Raw genomic sequence first — 15056 nt, forward strand, 5'->3', positions numbered from 1 at the left:
TTTTGTTTTGTTTTGTTTTGTTTTGTTTTTGTTTGTTTTAAGATTTTAAGTAATCTCTATACCAGAACTTACAACCTGGAGATCAAGACTTGCATGCTCTACCAACTGAGCCAGCCAGGTGCCCTGGAAATCTAGTTTTTGAGTATGGATATCTTTCCCAATATTTTTCATTTGTTTGTAATAAATATGGCATCCCTTCCCTTAAAGGAATTGTTTGTCTTAGAAGAAAGAAGCAAACCATCATTTTACCCACGTAAATATATGAATATATTTCTGACATTGGGGTGTTCCAGAAGATGATAAAGAAATGATAGCAGCTCCAGAAATACCAACTGATTTTAATCTACTACAGTAAGTATGTTATGAAAATTTTTCAATACTTGCTTTTTCCACGAAATGGGAAATTTAGTATATTAATTTCAGTTAAAGTTAGTTCAGAAGATCTAACATATAAGATAGAAGATAAGCATGTAACTTTGAAACAGTTTATATCAGTGCTGGTTTGTCTCTGTAACAGCAATTCCATGGTTTTCTGTACTATGTGTTAAATTTATTTTTTAATTTATTATTTTGCCATGCGATTCTTTGAATCTGTACTTGGTTTTACAGTAGCAAACTGTTTGAGGGAGTGCTGTGAAATTCTTAAAAAGTACAGTGTTCTCATTAGTAAGGAATATGTACCACGTAGTAGCATTTAGGATGTAATATCAGATTTTTGTTACAAAATCCAATGATAATAGGATAAAACAAATCTGGGAGGGTAGGATATACTCTTCATATTTTTTTCCAGAAACAAATTACATGCTTAGTGGTCCATAAAGTAACTTCAACGTAGATATTTTCTTTTACCCTTGTTCTAAAAGCTACCTATACTCCTCATTCAACTTTTATTCTAACTACTTTTTAGTATTTGATGTAGGAAGGAATTTGAGCTACTGTATGTAATAGTAGTTTTCACACTAAGCTGCAGTTTCCTGAGGTGCCTCAGTGAAAAGTGAAACTTTAAACTGCCTTTGGATCCCTTTAACTTTACACACATATACACCATAGTATATTTGCTGTTGGAATTTTTATAAGACTTGATTTGAAAATAGTTTGGTTGCTAAAAATTGTGAAAACATTAGATAGATACCTTTGTACATAATGGTTGCCAGTGTCTACTTTTGATGCTGTATAGATTTTCATGTTTATTTATAAAAATTACAAATTTTTAATTTTAATTTTATTTTAGAGAGAGAAAGGGGGATCGCAAGCAGGGGAGAGGGGCAGAGGGAGGGAGAGAGAATCTTAAGCAGGCTCCATGCTCTGCGTGGAGCCAGACTCAGGGCTTCATCCCACAACCGTGGGATCATGACCTGAGCTGAAATCAAGAGTTGGATGCTCAACCGACTGAGCCACCCAGGCGCTCCTAGGTTTTCATTTTTGAAATAACTTTATTATTTTCAATGGAGACTATGGGGGCTCTATTGGGATGTTGCCAATATTTCAAAGTACGTTTTTTAATGTGACTTCAATCCCAGTGTTTATTAATTCTATTTTAAAATTCTTGAGGGACATTTCTTATTTTTGTTTGAGGGAGGCTATGGGATAGTCTTAGGAAAAAATAATTTTTGGTTTGACTATTGTAAAATTAGGAAATTTCTTAAATTGTTAATTAATATTGGAGCCAATTAAGACTGTTTATATTATAGGGGCATCTGAGTAACTCAGTCGGTTGAGCATCCGACTTCGGCTCAGGTCATGATCTCGCAGTCTTTGAGTTCAAGCCCCGGGTCGGGCTCTGTGCTGACAGCTCAGAGCCTGGAGCCTGCTTCAGATTCTGTGCCTCCCTCTCTCTGCCCCTCTCCCACTCACACTCTCTCTCAAAAATGAATAAACGTAAAAAAAATTAAAAAAAAAAAGACTGTTCATATTATAAACTAGACTACTATTAGAATATCTCAAGTAATTAAGGACTGAAATAGGATAATGGATAAGTGGGAATTGTTGTGGAGGTAGAATAGCACTATTTGGTGGGGGATGAGATGGGAGCCAGGGTAAAGAGAAAGGAGTGGGTGGTTCAGTCATATGATAGATGACTCATGAAATTTCAAGCCACTAAAAGGTTAACCTCGTATGCTCCATAAACATACTAGCATAGGCTATTTTACCTAGGATAGGTGGTGGTGTTCTTTTGATCTTAAAAGCAGAGGAAAACACTGGAGGAAGACAGACTTTCAAGAATATTTCTTCTCTGGTTGGGGATATTTTAGACTCTTATCCTGATTACTCCAGATTTCTTCATAAGGTTTTCCAGTTTGTAATCAAACCTCTAGTGGCTCATTCTTTTAGTTGGGATAGCCTGGAGATGAGGATTAGGAGTGTAATTGAGCCTGTGATTACTCTGTGGCCATTGGAATATTGTGAAGACTAGTTATTGTTTGCAGACTTACTGCAGTTCCTGAGCTCTCTAAGAGAGATGGTGTCCCACAGATGTCTTGGGAAGGAAGAAGTATTATTTATATTCAGCAGATCCTTAAAAACATTTTTTTTTTGCAAGACCATATAGGTATGTGGGGAGAATATTGATGACAACAATCTTCCTAAGATGTAACAGGCATGAGTTTTTCAGGGTTAATATTATAGTAGTCGTTTAGGTTTTGGTGCATTAACTCTGGGAAATGGTATTTATTATAAGCCCTTTCCTCACAGCATTATAGGAGATAGTTAAGATTGCCACTATCTTCGGTACATTGTTTAAATTACTTTGTATCTGAGTGCTATAAATAGTAATTTTTTTCCCTGCTAGCACCTTAAGCATTATTATACGTATGTAAAGTATTCCTACCTCATAGCCTCCGGACAACTGGTTATTGTGGCAATAAAAATGGAAATAAAAGAAATCTAGTTAGAGAAGACTAGCTTTAGAAAGATAGCTTTAAATTTTGATTGCATTTATTTTAAGCAAAACTGGTACGAGGTTTACATATTTGGAGTGGCAGACTTTTATCTTTTATGGGTGTGGCTCAATCCTAAAATCCATTATGACCCAAATTCCAAGTATGCCTTGGCTTAAGCATTTAAATGAGATTATGTTAGTACTATTTAGATACAGAGACCCATATTTACATATATATGAAGCATTACACATATGTATTTAAATTAGTCTTCTTCCTCATGTGTATGAAAATCCAGATAATACAAAACACCCCACCTTCTCCAAAATAAAGGACAACTTTACTTCTTGTACGAGAATGAAGAGACTTGAGAGATTTCATTCTTTCTTGCATATACATTGTCTGTAGATGAGAAGATTGAGAGATTGTCACTTGTTTAAGATCACACAGTTTCTTACTACTAGAATCAGTTCTCCTGACTGTATAGCTTACCACCTCTTTATTTCAAAAAGGATTTTGATCAATTAGCACACCTGTATTTCAAATGGTTTAGTTTGTAAAAATGTTTTATATATACCTTTCAGAAATACGTGTTTTGTATAGTTATATTTAGATATACAAATATTTTTTGAGTGAGAGAGGAGTGGTCAGAGGATCCTTAATATTGCTAAAATTCCCTAATATTAAGTTCATCTAGTTCTTAGTGTTAAAATACAGTTTTTTGAGCACAATGGTGTTTCAATCAGAAAATGAAACCAGCCATTACAACAGAACACAATTCCTAGGGTTAAAATTTTGAGAACCATTGGTTTTGTTTTTGTATTTTGGTTAAAATTAACAAAATAAAAAATGTTTAGATATTTGTGTTTCAGATTATTGTTTTTGTAGTTATGTAATTTTTTTTTCAACGTTTATTTATTTTGGGGACAGAGAGAGACAGAGCATGAACAGGGGAGGGGCAGAGAGAGAGGGAGACACAGAATCGGAAACAGGCTCCAGGCTCTGAGCCATCAGCCCAGAGCCCGACGCGGGGCTCGAACTCACGGACCGCGAGATCGTGACCTGGCTGAAGTCGGACGCTTAACCGACTGCGCCACCCAGGCGCCCCTGTAGTTATGTAATTTTATGTTTGGGAATGTGCTGTGGTATGATGATTTGGGGAAGCATCTTCATTATATTTAATGAATAAGAATTAATTGAAAATAATTGAAAAGAATAAATCAAACCTTTCTGTTAGAAAATATGGCAAAAATTATTAACTCCACCAATGTTTTTTAAAAAAGTTTTATTTATTTTTGAGAGACAGTGCGCAAGTGAGGGAGGGGCAGAGAGAGAGTGGGATACAGGATCTGAAGTGGGCTCTGCACTGAGAACATTGAGCCTGAGGTGGGCCTCCAACTCACAAGCTGTGAGATCATGTCTTGAGCTGAAGTCAGATGCTCAACTGACCGAGCCACCTAGGTGCCCTAAATTCCACCTGTATTTCTAAGGAAATGTTTTTGTTGTTTTTTTAAAGTTTATTTATTTATTTTGAGAGAGAGAGAACATGCATGCTGGAGGGGCAGAGATGGAGGGAAGGAGAGAATCCCAAACAGGCTCCCTGCTGTCAGCACAGAGCCCGATGTGGGACTTGATCCAGTGAACCATGAGATCATGACCTGAGCTGAGATCAAGAGATCAGATACTTAACCGACTGAGCCACCTAGATGCCCCATAAGGAAAGTTTTAAATAATTGCTTATCTTTCTGTCACAGGGAGTCAGAAACACATTTTTCTTCTGACACAGATTTTGAAGACATTGAAGGAAAAAACCAAAAGCAAGGCAAAGGAAAGGTATGTACAGACTATAACTTTATTTTGGTTCTTAAGGTCATTTGCGCGCGCACACACACACACACACACACACACACACACAAATATAGTTTTAGTTGTATCTCAGATATTCTATTTTGTTTTTTTTTTTTTTAATTTATTTATTTTGAAAGAGAGAAAGGTAGGGAGAGAGAATCTCAAGGAGGATCTGCACTGTCAATGTGGAGTATGATGCAGGGCTTGAACTCATGAGCCATGAGATCATGACCTGAGTCCAAATCAAGAGTCAGACTGACTGACTCTTGCAGCCCCAGTCAGATAGATATTCTCTTTTAAAAATGCTTTTTTCCTGGATTGGTGTGGTAAACCTTCTGAACACATATGGTTTCTTTGGCTTCTAGGCCAAATATCTTTTTTTTTTTTTTTTTTTTTTGAGAGAGAGAAAATAAAAAGGGCAGCACAAGCAGGGAAGGGGCAGAGAGAGGGAGGGAGAGAGGGAGAGAGAGAATGAGAATCCCAAACAGGCTCTGTGCCATCAATGCAGAGCCCGATGCAGGACCTGATCCATGAACCATGGATCAAGAGTTGGGTGCTTAAAATCAAGAGTTGAATGCTTAACTGACTTAGTCACCGAGGTGCCCCTGGGTCAAATATCTTTTGATTATCTATTTCCACTACTGTAAAGTTGAAATTAATAACACATCATTGTTTCTTTTTTTTAAAAAAAATTATTATGTTTTTAATTTTAATTCTAGTATAGTTAACATACAGTATTACATTAGTGTTAGGTGTCAGTATAGTGATTCAATAATTTTATACATTACTCAGTGCTCGTCATGGTAAATGTACTCTTTAATCCCCATTGCCTATTTCACCCATTCCTCCACATACCTCCCCTGTGGTAACCATCAGTTTGTTCTCTATAGTTACGAAGAGTCAGTTTCTTGGTTTGTCTCTCTCTTTTTCATTTGTTCACTTTTTTCTTAAATTCCGTATAGGAGTCAAATCATATGGTATTTGTCTTTCTCTGACAGACTTATTTCACTTAGCATTATACTCTCTAGCTCCATCTATGTTGTTGCAAATGCAAGATTTCATTCTTTTTTATGGCTGAGTAATATTCCGTTGTATGTACATGCTACCTTGTCTTTATCCATTCGTCTATTGATGGACATCTGTTGATGTGCTGCTTCCATAATTTGGCTATTGCAAATAATACTGCAGTAAACATAGAGGTGCATATATTGTTTTGAATTAGTGTTTTTGTGTTCTTTGGGTAAGTACCCAAATCGTTAGTGTGATTACTGGATCATAGGGTAGATCTAGCTTTAGTTTTTTGAGAAACTTACATACTGTTTTCCACAGTGGCTGCACCAGTTTGCCTTCCCACCAACAGTACACGAGGGCTCCTTTTTCTGTACATCCTTGCCAACACTTGTTTCCATTTCTAATAGATTCTTTTGTAAAGCACAGTATGCTAAACACAATGTAATATTTTGTTGGCTTTACACATGAGTAGTCAAATATAAAGCAAAGCAATAATAAGATGTTCTATTCTAAAGATGTAACCTATAACCAGTTCAAGTCTAATAGGTTACAGTTGACAAGAGTTTCACTCTTTATAAATAATGCCAAGGATAAAAACTAACAAAGTAAGGTTCTGAGTCAATAGAATGCAAGTTTAGAATATGAGTAGTTAGCCTGAGGGCTCTGGACAACTTGGTGAATGGGTGAATTATTTTGATGATTTGGAAAGTACACTTGACCCTGTGCATGTGTGTGAATACATTGTACAAAAGCTGATTCATTTTTGTTAACCATTTTCTTTCCCAAAATGAATTTTGGATTTATATTTTCTTATGACATATTTACTTAAAGTCTAAATAACAGAAATGTAAAATGAACAAAGTAACATTTCCCTATAAACCTATCATACAGAAGTAATGTATTATTTAAACATTTTGATGAACATACTTTTTTTATACATATACCTGTCTATAAACATGCACGTAGAATTTTACTTAAATGGGTTTATACTATGCAGACTGCTTAATTTGCTTTTAAAACTCAATAGTATGTTGTCAGCAGCTTTCCTATCAGTGAATTTTTGCTGTAATTTCTAATGTCAAGGCATCACATTTTATGTATGGAATATAATTTATTTAACTAGTCCTTGGAATATATTTTTAGAGTTCACATAATCCATGTTTCATAATTTCATATGCTTTTTTAGTCTGTTAAAAAGTGGAAGTTTTGAGACAGAAAAAGTGTGAATGAATAAAATGTTAACTCAGAACTATCCAAAGACAACTGTAATTCTAGTGGGTAGTTTATGGTTTATTCATTATAAATCCATGTTTTCTTGTTCCACAAATATCTTGCAAAACTAAAAATCTGCTTTTGACTTTGATTTCATTTACAAGGTAGGATAAGACTAACAGTGGCATCTGAATAGAGGACTCCCCAAAGTTACTGTGCCACAGGTTAACTTTATATAAGCCACTGCTATGAGTGAGGTGTTAGGGGTCAGGTCAAGGATTTATTATAATAGTAACTTATGTTTTTTTTTTTTTTTAAGTTTTATTTATTTTGAGAGAGAGAATACATGCGAGGGAGGGAGGGGCAGAGAGGTGGGGAGAGAATCCCTCAGATTCTGTCAGCACAGAGTCTGATGTGGGGCTCGATCTCGAACTGTGAGATGATGACCTGAGCTGAAATCAAGAGTCAGATGCTTAACTGACTGAGCCACCCAGTCGCCCTGGTAACTATGTTTTGACACTATACTATGTATATCCCAAGCACTATGCTAATAATAATGTTTGTTTAACTAATTTAATATTTGAACCACCCTGTGGATTAGAAATCTTCCTTATTTTTATAGATAGGAAACTGTGGTCCAGAGAAGTCCAGTGCTTAAAGGATTTGAGCCCACATGTTGAAAGATGGTGCTCTTAATCCGCTGTAGTATGCTAGCTCATAGTCTTTCTTTAGAGATGTTTTTCATCTAGAAGATTGTACCCAGGTTAGCATGTTTACTTCTTGTACTTCCTGTGTTATTATTCCTTGCATGTTGTTTTCTAGCATAGCATATTCATTGAACCATTTTAATTGTACTAATTAGTTTTCCATACCAACAGGGAGTATTGAAGCATGTGATAGATAGATTGCAAATATATAGTTCCGTTTAATTAACATTAACATTTTATACTTTTCTAGTGTACTCCCGGTAGTTGATTTTTTTCTTTCACCCTTATCTGAAATCCTTCTACTGGGGACAATAACCTTTCATTCTACAATTAGTAATTAATGACTTAGTTTCACAAAGGCTGCGTCTCATTAAGAAAATAATGTAAGTTAACAAGTAATATATTTCAATTGTTAGGAAGGAGTTTGAAGTAGTTATTATGAGTAGGGTGGTTTTGGACTCTTGAGGAAGGACCCTCTATGGAACAAAGTATAGACCCATACGGGCTGTCAGCAGAAATACATTTGTAGACCTGGCGGTAGATTGGGGGTTTGTAAACTATGACCTGTTTTTATACTGCCCATGAGCTAAGAATGGCTTTTATATTTTTAAAGGGTTATAAAAATAAACAAAGAACATGTGACAGAGATGGAATGTGGCTTGCAAAGCTTGAAATATTTACTGTCTGGTATTGTACAGAAAGTTTGCCGATCCTTGCTCTAGATCATAGAAACGTGTAGGTTGAAAAGAGACCTAGAAATCATCTATTCTAATCTGTAAAGATTTAATACAACTCTGACATTTTAGAAATGAGGACTCTGAGTTAGGGAATGACTTGCTTTTCTATAACAAGGTATAAAGGCCGTGGGAGGTATTTTATAACTGAGGCATGTAGGCAACCTTTTCACTGATTTATGAAGCCCCCAGCCCCCCAATATTGACAGCTTCCTTATAAAGGTCCTTTGTTTCCCTAGTGTTCATTAACTGAATTTTCATGATAAATAAGTGTTGAGCTATCACCAGTTGTACAGAGGAACATGATTTTTTAAATTTGAATTTGCCTTCACTTATCCAGAATGAGAATGAGGTTGATACACCTGTTCATCCTTTTTAGAATTCCTTTGTCAGTCCGCCACAATAATTTGTAAGACTAACAATAGAATTTAAAAGTTTGAACTAAATATGAGCTACTTACTTGATGAGGTGTTTTGTTATTCTTGCTGCCCACTCTAGTCTGCACCCTAAAGTATGCAACCCTATGAGTAGGCACAGTTTTATCCTCACTTTACCAATGAGAAAGTCTGCAGCGCAGTGTGGTTAAGTAACTTGCCCAATATCACTCAGCTGATAGGAGTAAGAATTTGGACCCATGCAGTCTGTCAGTCTGCAGAGACTGTGCTCCTAACTGCAACCTCATGTGAGGTGTCCGATAGGATAAGTAAACAAAATGATACCACAAAGAGGCTGTCTCAACATATGTGTATGGCACTCCTCTTTAGGTCAGGTTTAGGCATGTTATAATTATGTACCCTTTTAACTGCTTCTGCCGTAGCTTTGTTTTGAATTTTCAAGGATAATGATATAACTTACCCAACTTGTATTTTTATGCAGACTTGTAAAAAAGGCAAAAAGGGCCCAGGAGAAAAGGGCAAAAGTGGAAATGGAGGAGGAAAACCTCCTTCTGGTCCAAACCGAATGAATGGTCATCACCAACAGAATGGAGTGGAAAACATGATGTTGTTTGAAGTTGTTAAAATGGGCAAGAGTGCTATGCAGGTAATGTTTATCGTATTCTTCCCAGTTCATTTGTACATTTTAAACTTTAGTGAGTTATATGAAATGCTGGGGATTTTGAATTGCATTTAAAAAATTTCTAACACTGCTTATTAGAAAAAAGCAATAAAGTCATCAAAACTAGGGATCTGTCCATTCAGACATAAGACCTTTAAGCTGTGTCTTGTCATTTTCTACTGCATTATTTTGTTTTCATGGTATATAATAAAAAATTCTTTGCTCAAAAAATATGCTGATGTAAACTATGAGGTTTTAATTTCCCCTGAATTTATGTGTCTACCATTAAAATATGAAGTCCTTTGCTCATATAGAATTCTTGGTTGAGTGACCTAATATAATCACCATCCACTTTAGTGAATTGAATTATGTTGATCACTGTTATCTATTACACATTTTATTACTTGTGCTGTTTCTTAGCAGAAGAGTAAAAAGTGAGAGTCATATCCATGTCAAGTCATCCTAATTTTGTTTCTTCTGCATGATTTTGTGACGAGAAGAATTTAGGCTTTACATTGGAGACTAAACCTGTACTGTTCTAAAAAATTGAATAAACACTATACTCAAAGAAAATACATGCTTAATAAGGTTATTATTTACTTTATAAAAGCTACAAGGAATCATTTTCAGAGAATTAATTTTAATCAAAAAAAAGTACACATGGATTGATTTTGGAGAACTAGCCATTTAAGCTTTGTGTTATTAAAAAGTAAATATAATTCTTGTTTATAAATATGGACTTAATATGTATGGTTTTGTAAGTAAATTTTAAGTATCAATTAGGACTAATAAACAACATTTTTACATGTATAATAAAAATTGTGTGAGCTGTTACCAGTTGTACAGAGGAACATGATTTTTTAAATTTGAATTTGCCTTCACTTATTCATCTATGGTTTGCTTTTTATATAGTTGTGATGAGGGTATGGATTTTATTTCTTTAATGTTTTAAATGACTATTTCATATATACATTTGATATTTTAAAAAATAACATCTTAATTATATTACGGTGCTATGGTTTACTTAGTTGTTCCCTAATTTAAAAAGTTATCCCCCTCTCTGTTGTTCCCATGGTTTAATTTTATCAAAGAAATAAATTGTCTCAGTTACATCATATATAGTATTTCATTACTTTCTTTTTTATTTTTATATTATACTTTTTTTCTATAATATTTTATTTTAAGCTGTTAAATGCATTAATCTTTTTTCTGGTATCTTTCATTTTTGTTAACATCAGAAGTCTCAACTTATATCCACAGCTAATTAGACTGTTCTAATTTTGTCTGGTCTGTAGGGTTTTTGTTTAACTTTTTGGCTCATCAAAATTTTTTAATAGAAAATGTGAGGATTTCACTTTATATTTAATTTTTTTGTTAATGGTATCTCAGTGTTTAAAGAATGAACGTTTTCTTTATTTTTGTGATTATGGTTTGTCACATATGAAGATTGTACCTCTATGCTATTTGTTTTTCTATTTCTAAAAGTGTTTTCACCCTTAAAAGTGGAATGTCCACAGTATCTCTCCATTGATTTCCCTGAATTGTCTTCTACCTCTAGTTTGTTTTGTGTACTCTTACTTGTGTTATCTTGGTAATACAAAATTTGATCAAGGAAGTCTCCTGTTTACAAGCTTCCAACAGTTCTTCCTTATCTAAAAGTTCCAGCCCTGATTTTTTTTTTATGGTGTGCTTGCTCTTCCCTAGCCACAGTATGTACTCTGCTTCCACCCTACCCGGCACTCCCACACCTTTCTTTTCGTTTTTTCCCTTTGCCTGGAATAGCCTTCTTTCTTTTCTTTTCTCCTTTTCTTTCTTCTTTTTTCTTTTCTTTACTCTTCTTTCTTTCTTTCTTTTTTTCTCTCTTTCTTTCAGTATCACATAAGATTGACTTAAATCATACGTCACTCTTTTGAGAAGCATTCACAGGCTCTGTCTCTTTCTTTCCTTGAATATATTTCTTACTCTCCTCTTTCCATTATAGCACTTAGTATATTGTATTATAGGTATGCATATGTCTGAAAATGCTTCTGGGTTATTAATTTCTTGATCAGGGACTGTGTATTATTATATATGAAAGTAAGTATAAGACAGGCCACTGGTTTTCAAATAGTTTTTATTTTAAAAAAGGAGGGATCATGCATGCCTATGCCCTTAGTTCTAGTAGATAATATATGTTGAATCTTACTGAATAGATTTTTAGCAAGTTACTTGATGATGAAAATTTTAAAATATTTTAATGTGTTAGCTTGTATTTATTAAACCAGCCTGGTATTCCTAGTACAAATTTTATTTGATCTTTCTCAGTAACCTTTTAATGTGATGTGATCTTTTTGTAAGATTTCATTAAATATTTTTGTATCTTTATTAATGAAAATAGCCCTTGTTCACTTATCTGTTGCTGCATAACAAATCACTCCAAGCTTAATGATTTAAGAGAACAATCATTTTATTAGGCTTAATGATTCTGTGTTGGTCTAGAATTCAGATGGAACTAAATAGGGATGAAATTGTCTATGCTCCTATCCATGATGGCTGGCGGCCTTACCTGACACAGCTTTAATGCTTGGAGGTTACATAAACAGTTAGGGACTATAATCATCTGGAGGCTTCTTTATTGATGTTTGGTGTCTAGTCTGGAGTGACTTGAAGGCTGGGCACAGCTGGAACTGTTACCTGGAGTGTGCACAAATGGCTCTTGCATGTGGCTTGGGTTTCTTACATTATGGCTTCTGGGTTTGGATAGTGTCCTGAGCAGGAGCATCTAGTTCTCTAGTGCTCCGAGAACCCAATGCAGTTGAATGGTGTTCAGTGACTTACCTTTGGAAGCATCATTTTTACTGCCTTCAGTCCTAGATAAGGGAACATAGATAGACCCCACTTCTTACTGAAGAACAGTGTCCAACATTTTGGGCCATATTTTAAAGCTCCCACAGTCCTATAATATATTCTCTTGGCATTTATTAATTGTATCATATTTGGGAATAATCCTAAATGTGTTAAATTGATTTAGTTAACATACCTAAGCTGTTGTAAAGTACAGAAAAGGACTGAGATCTAGAAGTTAGGTAAAATTGTAGAAGATTTCTTCTCATTCTCTGAGCCAGGTAGTTCTTAGATAATACTTCCTTTTTATTTTCTTTAATGTATATCAAATTGTACATATTTTATTCATTTAGTTTGTACCCAGGTTTTATATTTGTTGGTACAGAAGTTCAGTGTTTTCCCCTCTTGACATTTTGGTTCTTTTAGTAGCTCTTATTTTTCATCCTAATTTTTAAAGCTTGGTTTATTTAAAAATAATTTTCATCAGCTTTGTGGTTTCCTCTTCTGTCCCCCAAAGAATAAAGTGCTGCTTTATTTTTTTTAGCTCTGTCCTATTTACAGAAAATATAATGTTGAAACATACTTCACATACCATAAAATTCACCCTTTACAATGGAAATTCAGTGGTTTTTAGTATATTCACCGAGTTGTGTAGCCATCACCACAATCTAATTTTACAATAATTTAATTTTTTTTTGTTTTTGAGAGAGCATGAGCGGGGGAGGGGCAGAAGGCGAGGTGGGCAGAGGATCGGAAGCGGGCTCTGTGGTGACTGCAGTGAGCCAAATGCATGGGTGGAACCCATGAACCTCAGGATCATGACCTGCACTGAAGTCAAGAGGCTCAACCACCTGAGCCACCCAGGTGCCCCTAATTTTAAGATATTTTTAAAGAAAGAAACCTTGTGCCTCTTAGCAATCATTTTCTCTTCATCTGCCCCACATCTAGGCAACCACTAATTGACTTTTTATAAATTTGCCTATTCAGAACATTTCATATATATGATCCATTCAATATTTGGTCCTTTTTGAGTTTTTTCTTTGACTTAACATAATGTTTTCAAGGCTCATCCATATTGTATGTATCATAACCTCATTCTTTTTTATTGCCAAATATTCCATTTTGTTTATCCATTCATCTTTTGATGCACATTTTGTTTGTTTCCACTTTTTGGCTGTTGTGAATAATGCTGTTACAAGTATTGTACAGGTTTTTGTTTGAACATACATCTTCATTTTGCTTGGGTAATACATACCTGGGAGTTGAGTTGCAGGATCATATAGTAACTTTTTAACCATTTGAAAAGCGGCCAAACTATTTTTCCAAAGTGGCAGCACCGTTATATGTTCTTCACCAGCAGTGTTTTAGCATTCAGTTTCTCACATCCTTGCCAATACTTGTCACTGTCTGTATTTTTTATTATAGCCATCCTAGTGGGTGTGAAGTGGTATCTTATACTTTTTATTTCCATTTCCTCGATGGCTAGTTACATGGAGCATCTTTTGATGAGCTAACGGCCATTTGTTTATCTTCTGTATAGAACTGTACTCAGAATCGTTGTCTATTTTTTAATGTTTATTTTTTGGGGGGGGGAGTGGAGGGGAGAGAGAGAGAGAGAGAGAGGGAGAGAGAGGGAGAGAAAGAGAAAATATGAATATCCCAAGCAGGCTCCACCCTGAACATGGAGCCTGATGTGGGGCTTGATCTTATGAATGTGAGATCATGACCTGAACCGAAAATCAAGAGTTGGATGCTTAACCCACTGAGCCATCCAGGTGCCCCTCTCTGTATTTTTAATTAGATTATTTGATGTTTAAAAATTATTAAATTGTAAGAAAAATTTTTTAATGTTTATTTATTTTTGAGAGAGAGAGAGACACACACACACACACACACACACACACACACACACACAGAGTGTGAGTGGGGAAGGATCAGGGAAAGAGGGAGACAGAATCTGAAGTAGGCTCCAGGCTCTGGGCTGTCAGCACAGAGCCTGACGCGGGGGGCTCACAAACTGTGAGATCATGACCTGAGCCGGAGTCGGCCACTTAACCGACTGAGCCACTCAAGTGCCCCGTAAGAGTTCTTCAGATAGGCATACCTCAGAGGTATTGTTGGTTTGGTTCTAAACCACCGCAGTAAAGCAAATAACACAATAAAGCAAGTCAGATGAATTTTTTGGTTTCCCAGTATGTATAAAAGTTATGTTTATACAGTACTGTGCTCTTTTAAGTGTGCAACAGCATTATGTCTAAACTGTATATACTTTTTTCAGAATTTTAAAAAATATTTAAATGTTTTTAGAGAGAGTGTGAGTCAGGAAGATGGGCAGAGGGAGATAGAATCTTAAGTAGTCTCTATGCTCAGTGTGGAATCTGACGCGGGCTTGGACTCACAACCCTGGGATCATGAACTGAGCTGAAATCAAGAGTCGGATGCTCAGTTGCCTGAGCCACCCAGGCACCCCTTAACTGTATGTATATACCTTAATTAAAAAATACTTTATTGCTGAAAAATGGTAATCACTATCTGAGCTTCTGGTGAGTTGTCGTCTTTTCGCTGATAGAGGATCTGGCTTCAGTGTTGATTGATGGCTGCTCATGGATTGAGATGGTGGTTGCTGAAGTTTTGGGTGACTGTGATAATTTCTTAGAATAAGACAACAATCAAATTTGCCACATCAATAGACTGTTCCTTTCACAAATGATTTATTTGTAGCATGCAATACGGTTTGATAGCATTTTACCCACAGTAGAACTTCCAAAAATGAAGTCAATCTTCTCAAA

The 15056-nt window shown here is 35.4% G+C and overlaps 1 protein-coding gene across 6 annotated transcripts in view; it reads left to right on the forward strand.

Annotated features, from left to right (window-relative positions):
* The window catches only part of STAG2 (stromal antigen 2), a 139241-nt gene that overhangs the window by 50714 nt on the left and 73471 nt on the right, over positions 1–15056 (forward strand). For all 6 annotated transcript variants that reach the window (XM_045472407.1, XM_045472412.1, XM_045472411.1 and 3 more), the window contains 3 exons: positions 208–351; positions 4631–4709; positions 9265–9429. In XM_045472407.1, the coding sequence (XP_045328363.1) occupies positions 308–351; positions 4631–4709; positions 9265–9429 (288 nt within the window). In that variant the 5' untranslated portion in view covers positions 208–307. The remainder of the gene's footprint in view (positions 1–207; positions 352–4630; positions 4710–9264; positions 9430–15056) is intronic.

Source organism: Leopardus geoffroyi, chromosome X (genome assembly GCF_018350155.1).
Source record: "Leopardus geoffroyi isolate Oge1 chromosome X, O.geoffroyi_Oge1_pat1.0, whole genome shotgun sequence".
In the NCBI taxonomy this organism is placed as follows: domain Eukaryota; kingdom Metazoa; phylum Chordata; class Mammalia; order Carnivora; family Felidae; genus Leopardus; species Leopardus geoffroyi.